The following is a 13,047-nucleotide window of genomic DNA, read 5'->3' as shown; positions in this document are numbered from 1 at the left end:
TTTATAAAAAGCGTAAAAGCACTTGCTCAATACTGATACTCATAAGTAAAGCTTTTATAAACAGTAATAAAAAAATCGGGTCTCTCCGAACAGTCGAAGAAAAGAACCCATACCCAAACATAAATAGGAGAAAACCATAGTCCATCTGTCATAGAACAACATAATAATCTAAAACTGAAATAGAGCCAACAACTAGAAAGTCCGTTCAGTCCCATAGTAGATAGATGTCATGATAAACCATATACAAAAATACAAAAAAGTGTGATTTTTAGAGATATGGAGGTCGATCTGACTCGGTGACCAGCCCGTTGTCCGAATCGATTATGTGCCAGGTGTCCAGAGCATGTTGTAGACCTTTTTTAGAGAAATAATATTCTTCCATATTCCTTTCCCTGTAAATGTGACAAACAGATAAATCAACAAAGGCTGATTTAATAAACGAAATTTCATCTAAAATAGGAATCAGTGTAAGATTTTGACAACGCTGCATTTTTTTGACCAATTTATCACATTCATGGAGCCACCAAAAATATGAGCTGAAGAAATCCCCAACTGCCTTAACCAACATAAGCGAATTTTCAGAGTTTTTAGTTCATCATAGTTATTTGAACCAGTACCAATACCCACTGAAGCTTTTAGGATTTTGTGATCATTTATGTGAATGATGATTCCTGCCCCACAACAATCATGAGCATTTGAAGCCCCACCAAAATAATCTCTTGTCTTTTTCTTGTCCATTGTACTTGTATAATTGCTTGATGACCTAATGAATGAAGTAAATGCTAAATGAAAAACATATATAAACAGTAACAAGTATTTATCATGTTCAAAAATTCTTTCACGCATTCAAATTCCAACACTCCAAGTTGTCTATGTACCTTGATGTTAGTGGCATTGGCTGTCGAACTCCTCTATTGTGACCCTACTAAAAATGTACCCATAACTCAAACAAAATCTTGACTTGACTTTCTATGTTTTTTCTATCTTATTTTAATGCTTAGAGGGTCATATTAGTGTCAAAGATACCAATATAGGCAATGATTTTGATTATAGGTAGGTATTTGTTGTAGCATTTTTTTTTTTGGATGCTAGAGGCTATCTAGAGCCTGCTTGTTGATGTATTTTCGGTTCAAAGATAGATTGCACTTGATGCTATTTTGGTTATGTGCACCCTTACATGCTATATAAATGAGAACTTTTGCTTATTTGTGTATAAATGGTTTGGATTCATATGGATGCACATGAATATATATGTTTTTCTTTAAAATTTGAATATTTATGTGTTTTTGGTTGACTGGTTTTTTGGTTTGGTTTTTTTACTGGTTCCAGTCTAGTTTTGACCAGTTCCTGGTTCAGAGGGTTTTCCGGTTCGATCACCGGTTCGGTTCCCATAATATTGACAGGAACTACCCGACTTAAATTAGTTATTTGAATTTCTGAAGCCGCTGGTTCAATTCAGTTTGTCGATGAAACCTGTGCTTGAGCAATCTCGTCTCCTCCTTGGGCTCCCTCAATTGGTTCTAGCTGTGAATTCACCTTGTAGACAACCACACACAATTCTCTCATCTAGTTTCTTTGTTCTGACATTATTTTTGTCATGGCCTCCTTAGAATTGATACCACTGAATTATGCCCAAATCCACCACGAAAAATTTCTCCCAGCTTCGGTTAAATTCTCCACTAAGAAATACCACTTATCTCCAGCCCTTATCTCTCCCGACTCCACTTCTCTAAACCCTTGTGCAACACTTGGTTAATAGCTTTTGTGCCCTTGCCAGAAAAATCGACCCAGGTAATAGCCTCCAATCCAACGCGGAGAATCACTATCCAAACTCTGGTCTAATGATAAGAAAATTCCCTGCAAAGCCCGAAGCCTCTAACCTATGCTTGCTCCCATGATGTGCTCCACAAAATTACCTTTGCGCCCAAGAAAAACGCACTACTAAATAACTCCTGCAATGATGCCCAATGGAAGCTCTGAATTGAGCTCCCCAAACCGCTTCATTAGGGAGACACTCGAAGTTCTTCGAAATGAGGGTAGAATTCCTGCTTGGAAATTCTTTGTGTTGAATAGCACGGGTTATCTTGGCTAAGCGGCTCAAGAGAACTAGTGTTGAATTGTAAAATGACCAAAATATGATCCACAAAATGAGTCCTTCTCATCATGCTTCTAGACTCCTTTTTTATATTATTTTATTGGTGGGGCCATTTTCCACTAACTTACTTTTGCCTCCATTTTAATAAAATAATAACTTGCCGCTATTCTCTAAGAAAATAATATTAGCCACCTTTCTCCAATAATATTTGCTCCCTTTCTTTTAATTAATATTACTAAAATTGGGCAAAATTCCATAGTGATTCCCATGCTCACAAAATTGAGGGTATTACATGGGTGCTGAGATATGCTTGCCTTGGCCAAATATTACCTTTCAAGTGTTGGGTTGCGAATCACAATCACCTCTAAGTTAGCCTTGCATTTTGAAGAAGAGATGGGCTTGGAGTCGAGAAGTCTAGTTGCCCCCACCTTTTTCTAAGATAGCTCTGTAGGTTTCCAAGTTCAACTAGAAGCACTTCCTAGCAAAATGGCTCTGGTCTTTGGGTCGACTATGGGGTTGGTTGATATCTTCACCTAGTTGAAGATATCCCCGATAAAGATTTGTCCAATTGATAGATCTGACAACTTCAATCTCCAACAAGGTTGCAAAGGAAACTGGTGCCTTGGTTATCCCCTCTACATGGTTATGTAGTCCCTAATTGGATCAACCCTCCAACTTATGTGTACCTTGGATTTACCTGTGTCTATTTTATTAAGAATAATTACTACAAGTGCGGAGAAAAAATGGAATGGAAAGAATCAACCCACAATGGACACAATGTTTGCAATGAAAAGTTATATTATGGCATTGATCTCACAATTCAATAACAAACAAAATGTGAGGAGGGGGAGCCTTATATAATTTCTTTGGTAACAATGAGTTGGACTTTTGTTAATTTTTGGTATGTTCTATGCTCAAGAGCAATTTACTTCAAATTTCTTATTAGCCCAATATCAATTTCCAGATTAGCAATCACATCAACATGATAGTAAAATGCAGATAGAACATAAACATAAACAGTAAAAGACAAGCCAAGACAAGAGGACACAAGATGTGGCACTAGCCAGGGACAAACCCCAATGTGGGGAAACCCTTGATCAATTCTTCTTATATTCTTCAATAGTTCAGCAGAGAGAGAGATAGTACAAATGTATAAAACTGATATTTTATAACAGCAACAGTAAATCCTTGACCAGAGAAGTCAATGCTGGTCAAACATGGCAGAATTCTACCTCTAGGTAGCTTGATCAAACCTAGGCAACTTTGGCTTGCAACTGTAAATACAATCAGCCCAAACACTGCTCATAAATCTGATTTCATTCTGCAGTAGATAGCTGATCTGATTAGGGCACTTGCAGCAGCCCTAAGCTTCCTTGACAGTGTTGATTTGCTGATCTGGTTAGGGTACTTGAATAAGTCTTCCCTATGAAACTGTGACACATCCTTGACTGCCCTTTAGCAGCCCTTGCTATGGTGCTATGACCTGCAGCCTAGCACATTGCAACCCTTGAAGCAAATGTCTCCAAAATAGTTTCCAACCATCATTAACGCAGCAGCATTTAGTCAACATTTGAACTTGCTGCAATGCTGCAATTCTGGGACTGGTTAGGGCACTAATCACAGTCCCTAACAACCTTCAAACTAACCCAGAATTGCTTCCCCTTTCTGCGGCTGTCCTCCAATAAGATGCTGCCCTCAAGAGAACACCTCAGCCTCTTCAACGATGCCCAAAACAGTCTTCCATCCCTCGCTGTCCTGTCCTTTGCTTGCTGTGTGTATTAGGGTCTCCTTGCTGCGGAATTAGTGCCACCTTTTCACAGCGGATAGGGCTTCTTCTTGCTGCGGATAAGAGCCTATTTGAACAGTGGATAAGGGCTTCTCTTTAACAGCGGATTAGGGCTCCCTCTTGCTACGTATTGGAGCTCTCTTTTGACTGTGGCTAGGGCATCTTTAACTGCGGCTTAGTCTCTCTTTGAGCTGCGTATTAGGCCTCCTTTGCTGTGGCTAAATCTCCCCTTGTCTTGATGTGGCTAGGGCTTCATAAACTGCAGCTAGGCTTCTTGTGACAGCGGCTAGGTCTCCTCTCTAGGACTGCGGCTAGATCCAAGGTCTCCCACTTGACCTCTCTTTCCACCAAACCCAAATGAGTGGAGAGAGATCATGAGAGATGTGTGTAACAAATGACTTGAGGCCTCCTCTATTTAAATGCAACGTTGAGGTTGAGCTGGGGGTTATTTGGTTGCTGGCCGACCTTGACAAATTGTCAAATAATATAAATAAATTCATATTTCCATAAATAATATAAATAAGTTCGAAGAGAGGAATCCAAGAAAAATATCAGCTGCCAAAAATAAGGTGAGCCACATGGAGTTTGGCCCTAGTTGCCAATTTTAATAACTTTAGTCCCAAGAAATAATTTTTTACTTGTCATCCATGACTCAGAGACTAAGTAAATTCAAGAGACTAATTTTATTAAATAATCTGTCCACATGAATAGTTCGTCTTGACTTGATTTGACTAAGAAAGTGACTTGAGGAGGCAACTTTCTCTTTGATTTGACCTTGGAGAAGCATAAAATGATGAATATTAGCCAAAAGATGCTGAATGACTTGCTCAAGATGACCCAATGGCCAGGTGAGGTGGCTTGACTTGCTTGACTTAGCTTGGTTTGGTCCATAAGAGTCTCGACTTGGTCCACGGAGGCTCAATTTGTTGAGGAGGATGATTTCACTTTGCAATGGCTACTTTTTGTGCACAAGAGGCCCAACATTCCTTTGACCCCCATAACCAACTCAACATTCCTCTTATTGACCTCAAACTAGGTGCCGAATTGTTCCACTAAGCTAGACCTTTAATGCCCTTGGACTTTTTGACTTGATGCTTTGTCTATCCTTTGAATATTTGACCATCTTCAATATTCCTATAGCTCCCAACAACTAGTTTGACCTTTGCAACACCTTTCTTGATCCCCATGTGGCACCAAACGAGGATGTTGCCTTGCATGGAAACTAGATCACCAATGCCCTAGAGAATTTGAGGATTTTGCCTGGCCAAATTTGAGATAATCTGACATAAATATTCTCTTTATGCCATGTTTTGACCTTGTTTTGCCACTTGGAAGCTCCATTTGTCACCTTTTGCAAAAAATTCCACGTGGCATGTGACCTACATTTTATTCTGAGTAATCTTGACCTTGTTGTCTTTTTGACCTGGGGACCACATGCATTGGGAAATGTCCATTGCCTTAGGAACTGTGAATTGTTGAGAACTCTGAGACTACCATGTTGAGAATTGTTTGATAAATACTACACCAAAGCCATGAATATGTATAGACTCGGCACATTACCATGTGGTAAGACATAGGTGTGCACGACTTGGGCTGCACTGGCCCTACAATTGCGATCACTCCTACATAGTCAAAGGCTCTCATAAACTGAGTCTCAATGCGATCCACTCCCAAGTACTCCAACCCTATCCAAGATGAAAGGCGCTAAGAGTGGGAGCCAAAGGGACCGGGCCAACCATGATAGTCCTAGGACACCTCAATACATAATCTCGCATGGCTGGCCTACAAGGATTTAACTTGTATCCTTTGGACTTATAATGGTGTTATGAAAAGTGAAGAAAAATCCATATGTACCCTTATTGAAACGAGGGGTAACAGACACATATTACCTGTTTGCAATCGGTGCCACAACTAAGTTGTAGCAGGCCCTAGCAGAAATACTCTTAACATATTTGATCAACAAAATAACCATTGGCTCTAGTTTTAGCAGTTACTTCACAAATTGCTAACTTCCGAAAGGAATCAAGAGTACACGATGACCCATTAAAATTGTACTTAGAATGTATCTGCCACGATGATTTCTGTACTAAAGTATGGATGCGATGCTCAAGGTTATAGAAATGATTTAAGACTAAATATTTGAAATCACTGAGCAACGTTCTGTTGTAGTGAATGATTTTCTCTAAGGTTGAAGAAAATAGGTTAGGCACCGCTTTCCAACTCTGTTTGTCATAAGGGCAATCCAAAAAAATCTTCTTGGCAGACTCCAATTTACCACACTGGAGGCACATGTTGTTATTGAGAGCAATCTTGGTTAATCTGAATTTAGTGGGTAAACTTTGGTATAAAATTAACAATGCAAACACCTTGGCTTATAGAAGAGCATATATGACAAGACACCGCCAGGCCTTGTAATCTAGCCAAACGCACTATCTGAACAATGCCATCCTTTTTCAAAATAAGAGCCAAATAGGTCTTCTTGAGTGTGTGCAAGTATAAATTTTCTGCTGCTGTATTCAAACATCTATTTATGATGATCCCATAGCCAGTCCTTCCAACTAGGACCATGCAAAGCACCATTTGTTTTTGGTAATTCTTCCATTGTGGTAGATAATTGTAGTTCCTGGATAATGATTATATGAGAAGTCAAAAGGCCACTAGTGTGAGCCAGGACCCTCCAATCTGTTCACTTCCCCTCATCTGTGTTTTAAGATTCCTCCAGAAGAAGAAATCTTTTTGGCCCAATCTTCTAGTCTGGAGATGCAGAATATCATAAATGCACTCTCCCTTCCTTCTTGGACATATGCAATTGCCAATTAACATTGATTGCAATGAATTATTTTTTGAGAAATAAGGGCCTTCCATGGAGCATCACCTTCAAGAGTCATAACCACCAATATAACTGCCATAATTTTTTCTTGTAAGTATCAATTAGCCCAACACTCCCCCTGAGTTTAGTCATGGTGCAATAAAGGCTCAGGTACTATAGACGGCCCCTTATTTCTACCGTATTTATCTCAGTAAAGAATTTTTTCAATATCAGATATCGAGACATGCTCCGAAACTGACAAGATGAAAAAGTATGTCTGTCCTGTAGGGTCCAAGGGGGAATTTGCTGTCATTTTTTACCAAATGACTGGAGTTTAATCATTATGTTAAATGATTAGAAATGCAATCTATATCTTACACCATCTAATTCTCTTTTCGGGTATTTTTTTAATACAAGGGAAGTGAACACATGGATGCTCTAATGATTTGTTAAAATGCAAACATTTCTGTTCTCCTGCTCTTTCTCCGTTTTTTGTTTCTGTTTATACATGCACTAAGTTTAATGCTTGCCTCTGCAGCTCCAAATGTGTGCAATGGTTTGGCTTACTTGAGATGGAGAAGGAGGCTAACTGCAAAGCTGCTTGAAGTACTTTTGAAGTTGATCTAGTATTAAGTAGGCAAGCAAGGATCATCCTTAGCAGAAAATTGTTGTTAGGAGAGTGATCCCGCTTTATGATCGAAACATGTGTCACATCTGAGGGCAAAGTTTAGTACCGAACATATGATAACCAATAAGACATGGTTTCCAATGTTTTAATCTTCTGTTCATTTGATCCTCAATTTCAGTCCACATTTAAGTGGTTTATCTTAAAGAGAGTTCTAAAATTTAGCAATGGCTCATGAAAGTTATCCTCTAGCAGTGAAGTCATCGTGCAAGCAGATAACTAATCAGCAAAGGGCACGTATAACAGAAAATTTCAAGGCAGCAAAGGCCCTTCTTGCACGGAAACGTCCTCTTCAGCCTTTTACCAGCCCCGTTCATCATGAAACCCCTAATAAAAAGTCTAGCGCAAAAGATATATCAGAAACTACACAGAGTTGCTTTATCAGTGTACCTGAATCCAGGTATTGTATACTGAATCCCTTTCTAATTCAGTAATTGATGCAATTTATTTATTTTCTTCTATGCTGAATAGAAGGGTGACTCTGATCTTTAATATGTGGTATACACTTTATGGATTAGTAAGTTTCGAACAAGTTTCTAGCCGTGAGTTCTTATTTTTCTTATTACTAGCTAGGCATTTGTTCTTAATTTTTTTGGTGGTTGTGCTACAAAGTTATTTAATGGTTGGTTGCTTGTTTCTTTGACTTATCCACGCTCCATGCATGTTAGATGTTGAAGGAGCATTCAGTAATGGTTGGTGCATGTTTGGTCATTTAGGTTGTCTTGATTCAGGAAAGTCATAAATCAAATTAGGCTTAATCTCTTCAGGATTAGGGTTATGTGAAGGACAAACCAATTCGTTTCTGATCCAAAGCCATATCTCATGTGCAATAGGTCCTACATGGTTTTTGGGGGGTACAGTATGCAAGCATGCAATTATTTGTAGTAGTGATTTTTTTTTTTGCTTGATGATAGTAATTGTTAAGGTGTATTAACTCTGAAACCATGTAACAGGAATCACAAGTAATATTTAACTACGATTCTAACTCAGATTTGCATCAAAACATTATTACGAGCTTGGGGCGAGTAAACTTAGGTTGACTCTGTTTGACTTGGTTTGACCAAGTAAACTCAACAAAGTGTCTTTCTTTATATTTTTGTACATGAGTTTTTCCCAATCTGAGTGAAATTTTTGGCACTTCCATGCCAAGCCAAGTTTGGTAACTGTAGTTTAAAAGATGTCTTAGTGAATGCCTCACTTGTTGTGCCTTATCACTTGTTATGCCCTAGTCCCATTAGCCGCTTTTAGTCACTTAAGGACATTGAGAAATTTCAGTTAAAATTTCAGACCAGCTTAAGCTAGTGATTGGGCATGTCAACAGATATATTGGATACGACCATAAGGTCCTTGATTGTTGCATGATACAGTGAGCTGATGAAGCTGCGTAGTGGAATTTTCCTGACTGATTAACTAAAAATTGCAATTGTAAAACTTGAAATAGGTTGTCTTCTATCTGCTGACCTGTCCTTTTGAGAGGGTTTACTCAAATTGAACCAAGTGCTGAATGTTCTTTTTCTCAAGGCAAAATATCCCAAGGAAAATCCTCAAGAACATTCCTGCATTCTGGGGATTACACAACGCAAGGCCAGGTCAGCAATGTTGAAGGAAATGTAACTAGGTTCAGTCTTCATAAATGTACTTTTGATATTTGTATTTATTCAAGAAAAAAATTTATTATTTTTATAGTATATGTCAATGAGTTTCTTGCTCATTGAAATAGGTCTAGCACATATTAAAGTGCTATAGGTGAGTCAAAGAGTCAAAAGAAAAATGTTTAAGACCTTAAGGGCATGTTACACTATGTATATTTATGTATTAGAGTCAAGAGAATACCCCCAAGCAAAGTCAACAAGTCTCCTCCATGCAACGACACCTCAAAAGAAGCAATCCGAATTATATATGTCAAGTCGGCCTAAAGGAGGGACAGTCCTCTATATATAGAGGCTGTCCACTCCTCTAAGTACAACGCAATCTACCTCTGAAATCAGCGAAGAAGAAAGACCGAGAAAGGGTGAAGAAAGTCGAAGTACAAGGAGCCTCTAGTGCAGTGAAGAAGGAGAGACACAAACCGAAGTTTATAGGGCTGTTCTAAGGAAGAAACGCAGTCACACGTGCGAGAAAAGAAGGGCAGTCTGCGGATATAACAGCAGAAAGATCACAGTTATATATTCCTCCTTGTTTGGGCTAGTAACTTAGGCCTATAAGGCCTCATACTCAAGCGAAGAAGAGGGTCTCTCAAGCGAAGGAGAATGGAGCTAAAATCATAAGGCAAACTTCCCACACGTGCAAGAAACTAGGGCTGCAGTACCACTCTATCAAGTCTGCACTGGGTCAAGAGAAAGAAGGTATCCTCTTGGTGAAGGATCTCACTAAGGATCAAAGATTGGAGTCTCTTCTAGAGCTAGCATGCTAAGGACTATCAACAAGTTGAAAGAAGAACGAAGTACCTGAAGAAGGAGGACGAAGTGCCAGAAGGAAAAGGACAAAGTGCCGGGGAAACGAAGTGCAAGAAGCAAGAAGGATTTGACTTGTGCTTGGAGGATATTCTAGTCAGGGGTCTAGGGTTTGGCATTGATCAATAAGAAGCTTCAACATTAGAAACTTACTAAAGGGTTTTCCTCTCAAGAGAAAAGAGGTTTTGGCCCTGGAAAAGAGCCAACATCTTGTGTTCTTGTTCTTATGTTTTGGTAGCAGTTTGATGAAGTACACACACATGCATTAATAAGAAGAAGAAGATTAAGTTAACAAGAAAAGTAAAAAGACTCCACAAATTGTTATCAAGTCAAGAAGAATCACACTACACCTAATTGCCCATGATTCTTCAACAAGCAATAGGTATCAAAGTCGTTACACCAATATACTCATTATGAGGTCAACATGTCACTTATGTAAATAAAAGTTTAAAACTTGGGTAGGGAGGATAACACTCTAGATCACAACCGGTCGGGCTAGACCAACTTGACAAGAGAATGACTTGTCTGGCCAACAAAAAAATTATATTAAGCTTTTTGGTCATTGGTTTAAGGCATTTCTTGGTGAGGAAAGTTCTCTTTATCCAACTGTTCTCATTTTTCCTCGTACATATCAGACTCTATGGATTTGAAGGGGTAAGATATTACCATTCAAATCCATTTCTTGATTGAATTGGATAAATTAAATGATAAACATATCAAGGTGGAAAGAAAGACAAGGAAGGGCAATGAAATATTTTTATGATCTCAAAGCCGTTACACCAATATACTCATTATGAGCTCAACATGTCACTTATGTAAATAAAATCTGGGTGGGGAGGATAACACTCCATCTCACAATCGGTCAGGGTAGATCCACTTGACAAGAAAATGATTTATCTGGCCAACAAGAAAATTATATTAAGCTTTTTGGTCATTGTCTTAAGGCATGGTAAGGAAAGTTCTCTTTATTCAACCGTTCTCATCTTTCCTTGTACATATTAGAATCTATGGATTTGAAGGGGTAAGATATTACCATTCAAATCCATTTCAGAATTGAGTTGGATAAATTAAATGATAAACATATCAAGGTGGAAAGAAAGACAAGGAAGGTCATTGAAATATTATTCATACAAAAAGAAAGGATGAGTTGATCGAGAAGCACTTATACACATTTAAGTATCTTGGAATCTCCAAAAATTTAGGTTCTTTCAGAAAAAGAGAGTTGGATCTTGTTTAGGGCAGCCTTAGGAGAACATAAAATGAATGGGCATCAAATTCTTGACTACATGACAACTACAAATGCTTCTAATCGTTTGGCACTAACACTTTTTTGGAAAGACGACATTTATCCCAAACCTTTGAAATGAGGAATTAGTGTTTGGGCAAACTAGTTCTTAGAAATTTGAGTGTGAAATCTAAGGGAAGTGGTTTCTTCAAAGTCAATTTCAAACTTTCAATGACCTAAATACGAGAGTTATAGACATCTTGTTTTGTAGGGGAAGATGCCCATGATTAGAAAGTATCAATCCCATTTCAATACTTCTACGTAGATTTAATCAAACTAAATGAGATTGAGGATTATTCCTCATAGATGCATACTTGGATACCTGGTATGATATTGTAGGCCTAATTAGCTAGATATAGGGACATGCTGACAATCATGTCTAAGTAGTTGAAAATATTTACACTGAAAATGACCTAGTTAAAGAAAGGATTAGAACAACATTAGCAAAATGCCTATTATGTTAGAGGGCATAGAATAATTGGACCGTTTTATCCAATTAGAGAGCATGCCCGCCTATTGATTTTTGATAATATATTATGTCTATGTGCTAGGATCATCCATCATTTGAGGAGTGTCCCTCAAATCCACCTCAAATCATCCTCAGGGGTCCCAAATCCAGTTAGGCTGTCAGTATGTCATCTCCATGGGTCTCCAATGGTCAACGAAGGGCCTCCTCATCTGGGATTTGAATCATCGCTTGCCCATCAGGTAGTGTCAAGGCTAGCCTGGGGGCATGTTGGGTCCAGTGGTGCGATCATCAAGAATCCTCTACTAGGTCAAAGAAGATTAGTGTCTATGTGCTAGGATCATCCATCATTTGAGGAGTGCCCCTCAAATCCACCTCAAATCATCCTCAGGGGTCCCAAATCCAGCTAGGCTGTCAGTACGTCATCTCCATGGGTCTCCAATGGTCAACGAAGGGCCTCCTCATCTGGGATTTGAATCATCGCCTGCCCATCAGGTAGTGTCAAGGCTAGCCTGGGGGCATGTTGGGTCCAATGGTGCGATCATGAAGAATCCTCTACTAGGTCAAAGAAGATTAGTGTCGTAGGTCTTGGGGGTGCTCTAGGACATGTATCATTTGCTCAAGTCATCATAAGGCCCAATGCTTTGTTGCAAGTGGGTAATGCTGCATGTGCCAAGTCATCAACCTCTTTGAAATGCTTGGGTACCTGTGGAGTGGGTGCCTTTAAGGCCCAGGCTGCTGTGGATCACTTGAAAAAACCAACTTAAACTCTAGTGAAAGCAACCATTCATTAGAGACTAAGATCATATGAGCATCTAAGTGGACCAAACTTGGATGTTAAGGGCATATTAATACTTCAAACTTGGATCACCTTCCGATATCTAACTAGACCAAGTCCTGTAAAGGTGTTCCCTACCTTGATAGAGGTGGCTAATGGTCAACCCTATTAGGTGCTTCTAGCCCCCAAGGGGAGGTGGCATTTCCAAGGTCAACCCCTCAATCAATAGGTGTTAGTGTAAATAAGTGGCAATGGAGAGGAAAAGGCTTCATGGCCAAGTGCCATGGTCAAGGGGACCAGCTGATGGGGAGTCCACATCCTGAGTGTATAGATGTAAAGGAGGGAGCAATTGTGGAAGCACGAGTTGCCATGCTTTTTCACCCCTCTAGTATGCCTTTTACTTTTTCTTGATAATGCTTTGTATTATGGTGCATAACTCAAGGGTTAGAGCTTGCTCTTTATGATGTAGCATTTAATATTACCCCTTAAGATGAGACAATTCATTGCTCATTAGGGTTGGGACATGCAAGGGTTCCTTTTGCTATAATGGAGCATCATGCACTTAGGAAGTTGGTGATGGCCAAATGAGGAGGGTAGAGCTCATTCTAGGCTTTTTTCCACATGCCAACTTATGTCCTGACCATCTTTTGCATTTTGATTTTCTTCTTTTTCTTTTATTGTGGCAATATT

General features: G+C 39.1%; 1 protein-coding gene across 1 annotated transcript in view; it reads left to right on the top strand.

The window, feature by feature from the left end:
- LOC149252416 (ATP-dependent DNA helicase SRS2-like protein At4g25120) overlaps positions 1-13,047 on the top strand; it is a 429,434-nt gene that overhangs the window by 15,162 nt on the left and 401,225 nt on the right. The window contains exon 2 of the mRNA XM_089459690.1: positions 7,229-7,775. Coding sequence (XP_089315816.1) covers positions 7,543-7,775 — 233 coding nt within the window. The 5' untranslated portion in view covers positions 7,229-7,542. The remainder of the gene's footprint in view (positions 1-7,228; positions 7,776-13,047) is intronic.

The sequence above is a fragment of the Pinus tabuliformis genome, chromosome 7, assembly GCF_031772625.1.
Source record: "Pinus tabuliformis cultivar Carrire ecotype Pingquan chromosome 7, CPIR1, whole genome shotgun sequence".
In the NCBI taxonomy this organism is placed as follows: Eukaryota; Viridiplantae; Streptophyta; class Pinopsida; order Pinales; family Pinaceae; genus Pinus; species Pinus tabuliformis.
This window is presented reverse-complemented; position numbering and strand designations above follow the sequence as displayed.